General features: G+C 33.6%; 2 protein-coding genes across 3 annotated transcripts; both read right to left on the reverse strand.

Annotated features, from left to right (window-relative positions):
- Window positions 1-235: 235 nt before the first annotated feature.
- Window positions 236-3,250, reverse strand: LOC113855451. Its single transcript, XM_027487095.1, has one exon. It carries the CDS (start codon window positions 2,179-2,181, stop codon window positions 1,789-1,791), a length of 393 nt encoding a protein of 130 aa, XP_027342896.1. The 5' UTR covers window positions 2,182-3,250; the 3' UTR covers window positions 236-1,788.
- Window positions 3,251-6,116: 2,866 nt separating this feature from the next.
- LOC113855240 (cysteine-rich repeat secretory protein 12) lies at window positions 6,117-9,153 on the reverse strand. 2 transcript variants are annotated; one of them, XR_003502840.1, is made up of 4 exons: window positions 8,257-9,153; window positions 6,728-6,853; window positions 6,548-6,611; window positions 6,117-6,434 (listed from the first exon to the last, which is right to left on the reverse strand). XR_003502840.1 is itself a non-coding variant. In XM_027486793.1 (3 exons), the coding sequence occupies exons 1-3, from the start codon at window positions 8,984-8,986 to the stop codon at window positions 6,601-6,603; spliced, it is 867 nt and encodes a 288-aa protein (XP_027342594.1). In that variant the 5' UTR covers window positions 8,987-9,153; the 3' UTR covers window positions 6,118-6,600. The 2 variants fall into 2 exon arrangements, 1 of the variants encoding a protein (XP_027342594.1); XM_027486793.1 differs by having other exon boundaries at window positions 6,118-6,611.
- Between the last annotated feature and the right edge of the window lie 1,556 nt (window positions 9,154-10,709).

A 10,709-nucleotide genomic window follows, 5' to 3' on the forward strand; every position in this document is an offset into this window, starting at 1 on the left:
TTATTGATAGTTATTTTGAATCCTTCCGTTAAAAATCATGTAAGAATTTATCATTCAAAATAACAGTTTAATCCAAAAAAAGGTGTAATCATATAATCTTGCAGCTTGCGTTTCAAGCATGAATTATAAGTGCGCTAATTATTATGCAATGTGCACGTAATTGCACAACCTAAACCGAGAATAAGAAATAAAAATCATTCAGTTTATTATTTGAACTCAAGTCTGATGTAATTCATTTATATTTAACTTATCCAATAAGGTACGTGTGATTGTCCACTTAACTTACCCAATAAGGCATGTGTGATTGTCGGCTACTTGAGGCGCACCTCAATTCCAATTGTGCTTTAAGTTGATTGATTTTTAGGTGAAAGAGAGTTGCACGAAACTCATATCCCTATTAGTTGTTACAATGCAGACACTGATTAGAGGGCGTTGGCAGTTGCAGTCCCAAAGAACTGCAAAACTGGTTCCGAAGAAGCACAATTTATATGACATTCAAGAAAGTCTTTGATTGGTTTCACTAGTCCTGCACCTTGGCAATGTCTCTTTGGTTGGCTATTTGATGAGAGATCTCGATAGTATGACAGATATGTACATGCCTCTTATACTAGGTGACATCAATGTTGTAAGAAATTTCCTTCAAATCCAGGTATATCAAATAGTAGATTCTGTGCAAACCATGTGCATGAAAATAGACATAGTAGTAGTCAACAGAATGGAGCATTGGATCCCAAGCCCGAATGATGCAAGTTCAGACAACAATCACAAGTTAAAAAAATTAGTATAAGAGCAGTTTGCAATCAATTTTATGTGTTTTGATTAATTTATTTTCAAAAAGAATCCCGTTTGGATTAATCAAAACATTACTTTTAAATAAATTTAGTGTCCAATTCAAGGTTATCTGATCAAATTCAGATTTCATGAACTCTCACATGAAATGAATTTGTTGCAAATTTCTTTCAGATAAAATTATCTACATTTCTCAGTTGAGTAAATAGTGTTTGTAACTAATTCCTTGGTTTATTTCACAAAAAACCAGCTAGCATCACATTTAACAGGACAAAGCAGTTGAGAGAACAAGATTCTTCTTGTTGCCATACCTTCATGCTTTGAATATATCTGACTTGGTAAATAAGGGAAAGATAGGCAAAGAACAACCATGTAACAAGACCAAAGACAATCCAATCTCCAAAAGCATATCCAATGTTAGAATTCCTTTCCCTAATTTCAAAGCTCTCAATAATTGAAAAGAGAGAATTCTATATCAAGATGGTTGAAGACCTTATAAATAACTTAATTCAATCAAAATTTAACTTGAATGATTTTGATTCAACAAATAAATTTCAAAATTTGACAATTCTCTGAATATCATGTCAGGTTTCATCAGAATCCAACTGATTTTGCTTACAAACGAACATTCTCTCATTACTACGAGAATCTACGGCAATAACAAATCATAATGCACAATGGGGAGGCAGCAATTATATAATGTAAAACGCGCATTTCATATGACTTTTAATGAGAAACATGTAATTGGATCCCGTACCGCAAATACCGCAATATTGAGAAAATCCCCAAAAGGAACCCTAGTTGTATAAGTTCAACAATAAAACTAAATGAACTCAATAATCCTCATGATTCGAACATCGATTAAAAAAACACAAAAGGAAAAAACAAATGGACACAAATGGTTCCTTCCTAGCGCAACAACAAAAAGTAAAGTTGATATATCCGAAAACAGAAAGCTATCCAGTGAAGGACTTATCTAGAAGTAAGAGTTCTGACTTCTCAATCGCGACTCTTCATACGTTCGAGACGCTGGTTGAGCTGTTCAATCCTGACGACGAGATTGGTGACGGAGTAAAGGAGCCAGTAGAAGAGAAGAGCGGCAGCGATGAGAAGAGCGTTGCGTTGGCTCTTCATGATGGATTTCTGGTGGCGAAGGTGTTCGGAAGGAGTGCAAGAATCTCCCTCACAACTTGGACGGGTCTCGTATTTCCAATATATGTCCATCAGAAGGAACAGGCAAAATGGCACCACCGACATGAACGGTTTCAGAAGGTTCCGAGTAACAGCGATCAAACCCTTCCGCAGACCGTCGAGTCCTGGGATCGTAAGCAGCACCACCATTATCGCCTCTGCGGCCGCGGCGTAACCTAGCACAACCCATTCAAGCGCCATCGGATCTCCTTTTGCGGTGTGAGTGAATGCTTCTTTGCTTGGATGACAAGGAGTGCTTCTTCTATTCTCTCTCTTGTTTTCAAGACCCGGAAATGAAGGGTTTTAATAGCGAACCGTTTGGTATTTGCATGTAACGCTGAACCGACGCGTGCTGCACACGTCGCACACTTCCCTAGGCTAAGTAACAACTCTGTTTTTATATTTTTGGGTTTACACTAACCCCTTAAGCCCAAATTGAACGGTTAGGCCCGTTTCATAAATATTTGGGCTATGCTGTAGGCTGGTCCTATCTTACTGTTAAGTTAGATGGCCCGAATTGAAAATAGTAATGTAAATATGGGTTGATTATCTTAGCAAAAAGAGATGGGCTGAATTAATATATCCTTTCTTATTCGTCTCATGTTGCTCTACTTTTTCTTCAAACTTGATGGGTGAAAATAATCCGCAATTAGAGTTGACAAATCAAGTTCAAACTTGAATGATAAGATTTAAGGCTTGAGTTCAAATCAATAACGTGTATAATTTTCTTATAAAAAATATTTTATTATTATTTTTATCATATATCCTTAAACATAGGATAAAAAATCAACAAATAAATTGTTACTTCATTTGAATTTTGCCACAGTTGATATTAATTGCATCTCTTAAATGTTTTCTCTCTATTAAAAAAGACAAAAATTTAAGCCCATAATCTTCATGCCTGAAAAATAGTCCCCAACTATTAATTAAGAAATAGTCTTCATATTTACGAAAACTGTTACTAAGGTCTAGAGTGGGCGAGAAGGAGCGAGTGCAGACAAATGTGCAACCTCAGAACCGCTCATTATATGGGGAGAATCCTTCAAAGCTTTATTTTTATTGCAACGAGGACAAATGTCGAACTTTCATGGGGACCTAACCTAACCATCAATTTTTATCGTTGTCGTGGGTCATGATTTCTATCCCTACAAACAAGTCATGCATGCGCCTCACTGTTTTTACTCCCAAGGTTTTTTAATCCATCATTATGATTATGACCAAAACCAATACACTTGTATTTTATGATTTCAACGTTTTTATAATGAAATAAGAAATTGAAGAAAAAAAAAAAAAAACTCTATCTACTCAACTTGTTTCGATTGATCCAATCATAACCTTAATCTGCCATGCTGCTTACCCTTTTAAACGAGTGATCTATCTCTTATTAAAATTTTAACCTTTTTTTGGAGATGAAGACGAAATTTAATGAATTAATAATTAATCCTGGATTCCCATTTCTTCCCTTTCACCCCCATTAATTATCATTATCCAGAAGGAGCTAACAAAAGAAGCTTCCTGCATTACACATTCCACGGCTTAGAGAAGATAACAACTGGTCGAAAGTAGAATCTTACCTTTTCCAATAGATCCATCTTGCAAAACGAAGAATCAGGGTAAGCTACTGTTGCTTTACACGCCTTTGCTCATTAAACTTTTTAAAAGGTATATCGAGCCAAAACTAGTTGTTCCGTCATTCAGTGTATATAAAAGCTATTATAGTAGAGTCACTTTTGGTAGTTTCTTCGTCTATTTCATTCTTCCCTTATTGATCATTGATTAGTTTAATTGATTATATTAAACACTTTAACTACTATTCAGTTCGATAATATAATATCAAATTATTTAAGCTAGAATTTTTTATTTATTTATGATCTAATTGATTAAAGTGAGGGATTTCAGTTCAAGCTTTTAGAACCTTATTTTTTAACTTCCTAAAAATTTACGCTTGTTTTCACCTTTTTAAAAAGAAAACCACATGATAGAGGAAAAGTAATTTTCAGGTTTGTTTATGGAAATATTTTAACAACGTTAATTTGATACTTGAAAATTTATTATATTAATTTAGTATTTAATAATATCCATTTTACATATTGTGCAAAGGTAATATTTATTGACATTAAATTTAGTTCATATAATAAAAAGAGTCAATGTTTGAGAGCTATATAATGAAATATTGTTTGTTTTTCAAAGACAATTAACATTTTTTTTATTAATTTAAGTCTTTATTCTTAATATAAGATATAATTTGTTGAAAATGTTTTCATAAATATTATATATTTTCTACTGTGGCTGGAATTAATTCAAAAAATATTTTAATATTAATGATAAATCGTCGAATGTCTTAAACACTAATAAAAATTTCAGCGTAAGGAAAACTGAATTTACTAGGGTGAGGAAATCTTTTTTATGGTTTCCACTATACTATTATATTTGTTTTCAAACTTATTTTTAGTAGTTTTATTGAAATTTTTGCAGGCAGAAGACAAGAATATGAGTGTGACGCTGAATTCTACATGGAATAACAATCTTCTTCAAAATGTTCATAGCTTAACTTTTTTAATTCAAATTTGTCCATTAATAACACTGAAGGGTTAAACCCTTCACACATTCAACAAAGCAATTCCTCCTATACCAAATATTTAATCTTAATGACTAGCTGTCTTTGCTTGGGAATTCACTAGGTTCATGAAAATGACTTCCACTGGTTAAAAAAAAATGGGGGACGAAGGTGGATAGATATTAAAGTTACTTTCACCTTAATGCACCCACATTTTTCAAACGACTGGTCAATTTTACTTCACTCAACCTATAAACAAAACCATATATAAATCTTTGATCGTGCTTAGATCTGTGGACACAATCTATGGACCATATATCGTTTTCTTTTCCTTTTCCTTTAAGCTTGAACGTTTTTATTTATTTTTAAATTTATTCATATCTTTTTTTGCGAATGTGAATCCTATTCACATTTTTTACTTATTTTTTAATCGTACTGGCAATATAATTCTAGTTTATAAAAGTAGATATAAAACAAGCTATATATGCAGAACTAATTAAGTTCTAGATTATTTTCTTTGGCTGCACAAAGTTATCAAAGGTTGGTCCCTTCAGTTAATATCATTCTATAATCTTCCTCCTGTTCATTTTTTTATGATCCTGCTTGCTTACACTTATCTTTACTTTTATATATATCTTTGTTCAATGCCATCATTTCTAATTCCTTAAGAATTCGTTAATGCAAGAGTATACAATGAACTACGAACACGAAAGGGATTTATATTATCAAGTATGCATCGTATGTCCTATATTCTGTTTAACGAAAAAGAGACAAAGAATGTTTCAACAATTAAGATTATTGAAAATAAATAAGTAGAAAGTAATGATGCTAAGTGGTGCCAAGACACCGTCATAGACTAGGACAAAAACAATTAACAGTATTAAAAGCGAACAAAAAAAGTAATTGATGATGGAGAGGATAGATAAAGGTGGGAAGAACGAAGATTCTGGAGGGATTTCTTGAACATTGTTTACTTACAAAAACCATTGTCCTATAATTATTAGTACTTTACCAATATCTAATCCTCCCTTTCTCTTAAATTAATGGCACGTTGGCCCTTTTCTTTTCATAATATAATAGAGTGATGACGATACTTACTTAATCATTGCAAGATTATATTTGGCATCGTTAATATTCCATGTTTTCTCTTTTTATAAGAAAAAAAAACATTTCTCGTCAAAATTACAGTGTCTAGCACTTGGTCAAACATGAGTTGGTAAGTTGCTCCAAGTCATTAAGCTGTTAAGTATGTACATTTTTTATAACTGCAATATTCTTAATTTGCTTTGAGTGTCAAACATATATTTTGAGAAGGATCTGGTACTCAATAGTGTTTACTTTCGTAATTAAACTTGATAGAAATTTCAGGAACAAAGTACTTTCTCATGCAGGTGTTATAAATTATAATTATACCAAATCGCTATATTTCTCGTCAAAACCGAATTCATTAATTAACACCTGCATGAGCACGTAGCATTTGGTATAATTATAATTGTCCAAACAGGGTAAAGAAATATAGCGATTGACCAATAACCAGGTCATAAATCGTAAATGATAACAAAATTGAGACACCAATTTGACAGAAATGTTATCAAACTTTTCATAATCTCACTTTTCGGACGGAAAGTAAAGTTCTTCATCGTGATCTAATATAAAAGTAAGCAAAAACTCTAATCATACCCATCAAAGGCTATTACATAACATGCTGCACTTTTCACTTTAGTGGTCACTATTTGTACACATTGGTGGACACTAGGCAAGTAAATAAATGGTCATAGAGTGGAATCTTTGAGCCTTTTCCCCTTATTGCAACCCATTGTGTAACTTGTTTCGTGGAACTTCTTTTTCCGTAAGATCTTTCTATCTATACCTTCACTGGTATTCTTTGTAAAGGGAACTATGCAGGAAACTTACAAAGATAAGAATAAGATGGATTGGATAAAAAAAAGGTAAAGTTGAGACTGAAAAACTAGGAGTAGCGAAAGAGCCACCGCAAGACAAGTAATTTACCAGAGAAAAGCATGGACAAAAGTTCAATCCCAGTACTATGCACATATTATTCTTTATTTACCACCTGCATTATTCAGAAAAAGAAATGCATTGTAACAATGACACCTTAATTAAATGTTTCAATGGGGTACGTAGTTATAGATGTGTATATATAATATATATGTACCAGAAAGACCATACCTTTGTGCTTTTCGCACACCTTGGACAAGAAGGAAAGGAAAACTATGATTAGAGCAACCCCGGCAATGAGTCCAATTAGTATGGCGAGTGTTTTCTCAATCTCATCATCATTGTGATTGCTATCATCTGCATTGTTCAAATTAAGTTACAAAATTAGAAATCTCAAGTCAATTGTCAATGTTTAAACTGTGTGTTGTAATAGTAGAGACGATGAAATTCAGTTCTGTCACGGGATATTAATACCCTGCATTTTGACATGCAATTTTCCTATTTGCGTGATTGCAATTATGTCTAATGTTTTGAGAATTCATGTTAGCAGATTAAAGGTTTTATGTATTTAATTTATTGAAATAATTTAAATTTAAAATAACATTTATTTCAGCTTTTGAGGATCCCGAGCTATCTTCAACGAGAAGTCTACCATAAGAGCTTTACTATCACATCGACCAAAGATGTATTTTGTGAAATATATTCATGCTTTTGAGGCATTAGGACAAATGATAATATCATTTCTTCATTTCATGGATCGTGATTGTTCTTTTCATACATAGGATTCTTCGTCAAGTCAAAGCAGCACATTCATTGTCAAACAGATGTTACTCGAATGTCTGTATATTTATTTACCCTAGCACAAAGATAATCTATAAACACTTGACGGAGCAAAATCATATATCAACCAAAATTTTGCATATCTCCTTTGTCCCCATTTTATTCCAATTATCATTTATTCTCCTCGTTTGCTGAGCTAAAAGAATAACTTTTAATAAAGAATCTAAAAGGGGCCTTGAAGCAAGATAGAAAATTGAAAATTCAGATACAAATCATCAAGAAAGAATAAACCATAATCATCAAATTTCGAATAAATAATTAGCTCACGTAAATCGAAGTTAACTCAGTGAAGTGCGACTCATCATTGACACGCATAATTTTAACAGGGATATTTATCAATGACGTATAAAATGTATAAGTAATGGAAATTTCCGATTCAGCACTCGTAAAATATAGGAACCAAACAAAAGACGCCTTACATCCAAACAATAATGCTGACACAGTACACACAGAACACAAAAAAATTAATTAAAAGAAAAACTTACTAAGAACAGCTTGTAAGCAAAATTCAAAGCTAATTCCCCCTAATTATTACCATCCAACACGAATTAAATTTAAAAAATATTACTCCTTCCAACTTTATTTATAAAATCTTTTAAATTAAATCACAAGTATTAAAAAATGTAGAAAATTAATTTTATTGTTTTAAAGCTATCTTTTTTAAAGTCAAAATTTATTATCATATTAATTATTAAAAATAGAAAAAATAATATTTGTTAGAGATACGTATGAAAAAATATATATATATACTAAAGATCATACATAATTTGTAATATATATTTAAAGACACAATAAAAGAAAAGAAAAAAGAGTTGAGGGAGTTGTTATTCAGTAATGCACAGGCAAATAGCAATAGCGTAACGAAGAGGCATAATGAGGAAGAAAGCAGGAGCGGGCACGGTGGAGAAGAAGGCGCTTACCGTAACTGCCACGCGAGTGAGTACCACCTTCGGAGTACCGCGCGTAGCACTTGGCCAAATAGATCTCCCCCCAAGTGGTGGGTCCACACTCAGTCCTCAACCGTTGGATGGCATCAGAAAGGCAATCCTGACACTCGCTGGGACTCAAATCTCCAGTGCACTGCGCCACACCCTGAAAGTCCCCAGACCCACTCCTCCTGAACGTCTTGTAAGTCCCATCAAGCGTCTGCAAATACGCCAGCACAGCATCCCTTCGAGTCAACGAATCCGAAGTCAAGCCAATCGACGGTCCACATTTCTTGATCACCTCCGTCTTGTCCTCCACCCCTATGAACGTGGCATTATCGTACTTGACGAAACAGCCGTCCAGCTGCAACGCGCCACCGCAGGAAACGGAGCAGAGGGTGCCGAGTTGACTGACCGCACGCGCCACGCAGCGCGAGCACTGGTCGTTGTCGAGGTCACCCCGGCACTGGAATAGGCCGTAGAGGGTGTCGGAGGCGGCGGTGGCCTGGATGGTGAAGTTGTTGTAGTTGGTGAACCCGGCGGAGTTGACTAGCGAGGTGAGGAGCGAGTTGACGCTGGTCTCGTAGGCGGAACCCGGCGTGTACTTGGGTTGTGAGCAACCGCCGAAGATGAAGGAGTCGACGGCGGAGGTTGATGGCGTTATCATGGCCGAAAGGAGTGTGAGAAAAAAGAGAAGAAAGAGAAACATGTTTGTGTTTGACATGGTGTGCGGGTGAGCGTAGAGATGAAGATGAAAATATCAGTTATGAGAAGGTTTTTTGTTTATGGAGTGTGATAGGTGAGAGGGTTGTTTCTACCTTCTTTTGTTTATGGTGAGGGTTGCTTCGACCAGAATTTACGTAAGGAAGTGAGGAAGTTGATGTAAGGAGAAGCTATATATCATTGTGGAAACTAGAGCCACACTGGACTCGAGTGCTAAATGGTTAAAGTAACACATACTATGCTATGTATAAAGTGTACGTATTTCTACTCACGGCTACATGCCTTTATTATATCATCTTTGTCTTCACATTTTGCATTTGTTTTTTAATTTTTATATTGTGCCTTTAAGAGTGTGTAATAAAATTTGAATGTATGGTAAATTTTTATTGAAAATTATATAATTTAATATATTAATAATAATAATTCAATATTATTTAATTTTTTTAATTTGATTTGAACTTTTGGGGTGGTGGAGTGGCGGTTGGGTTGAGTTAATGGCAACGTATATTGGTAGTATTGTATTGAGATGCTAATTAAGGTTGAAGTCAAAAACTGGTTAAGGAGGGGCTGGTGATGGTTGACTACAAAGGCCAAAAGGGGGTCTGGGTTTTACCTACTACTACTATTATTACTTATTAGATGAGATGGATGGAAGGTCATTCAGAAAGTTATAACAACTACTGCTACTATTTATAAATATTAATCTACTTTCTCACTAATAATTCGCCTTCTAAAATGATTGCCATCTTTATAGAAATATTACTATTTAATAGGATTTTGATAGTTTACCTTTTTTTCTTTTGCTTTTTAATGTATACAGTCTTCATCGTAAAAATGTTTTATATTCTATAATGTGAAAATATTATAAAATTAAGTGATTATAATATGAATGGTTGGATGAGGAACATGTCATGTAGTTCATTTTGCACGACAGACAGACTAAATCCTGTTGGGAAATGTTTGTTCTGACACTCCCGGCGCATATCCTTGAGGTGGAAGTTGAGAGTGAAGTGAGTGTAAAAAGTTATGTATTTGTATACATTTTGTATCTCAAATAAAAGTATAAAAACAGAGGAGAAAAAAATATAAGATAAGATTATTGATGTAAGAGAGACAGAGAGAGAGAGAGAAATAATATTGTAGAAAGATATTGGATGAATATCATAACTTATATATATGATAAATGCCTTGTAAACAAATATATAGTTGAACAAATAAATAATAAAAGTGTTTGTTTTATTTTATTTTATGAAAATACTCATTTTTACCAATGAAATAAGACACTAAATGAATATTTAAGAGAAAAATTATAGCACTAGGTAGATGGATCCTGTCTGTATTTATAGTGAAGTTGCAATCTTAGTGGGCATCGCAATCAGTTGTACAGAGGAGAGTTATTTAGTGAAATTCTTGGTGATTCGAATTGGTTCGGTTTGAATTGAGGACAGATATATATAAGAAAACTACACTTTTCCATAGAGGTGTTGATAGAAACAGTTTGTTTGAACACGATGGTGTGTGATCTTTGGCTTATCTGATTCCTTTTCTTTCCACTCATTCTCGTAATTATTTGGGCGTTTTAAAGTATTATTTTGTTCACTCTGAAAATTTAGAATCAATATCCGCCACATACCTACTCTTAAAGAGCTTTAGCAGAAGTATAAAATCATAAATATTAAAAAAAATTAAATATTGAAATTATATTACTTTATATTTTGTATTTT

Source organism: Abrus precatorius, unplaced genomic scaffold, assembly GCF_003935025.1.
Source record: "Abrus precatorius isolate BTA unplaced genomic scaffold, Abrus_2018 Scaffold11, whole genome shotgun sequence".
In the NCBI taxonomy this organism is placed as follows: Eukaryota; Viridiplantae; Streptophyta; class Magnoliopsida; order Fabales; family Fabaceae; genus Abrus; species Abrus precatorius.

Coding starts and splice junctions, on each gene's coding strand:
- LOC113855451 (XM_027487095.1), bottom strand. CDS start 2,181: ATGGCGCTTGAATGGGTTGTGCTAGGTTACGCCGCGGCCGCAGAGGCG.
- LOC113855240 (XM_027486793.1), bottom strand. CDS start 8,986: ATGTCAAACACAAACATGTTTCTCTTTCTTCTCTTTTTTCTCACACTC. Junction 6,854..8,256: donor TCACTCGCGTGGCAGTTACG/GTAAGCGCCTTC, acceptor TGAACAATGCAG/ATGATAGCAATCACAATGAT.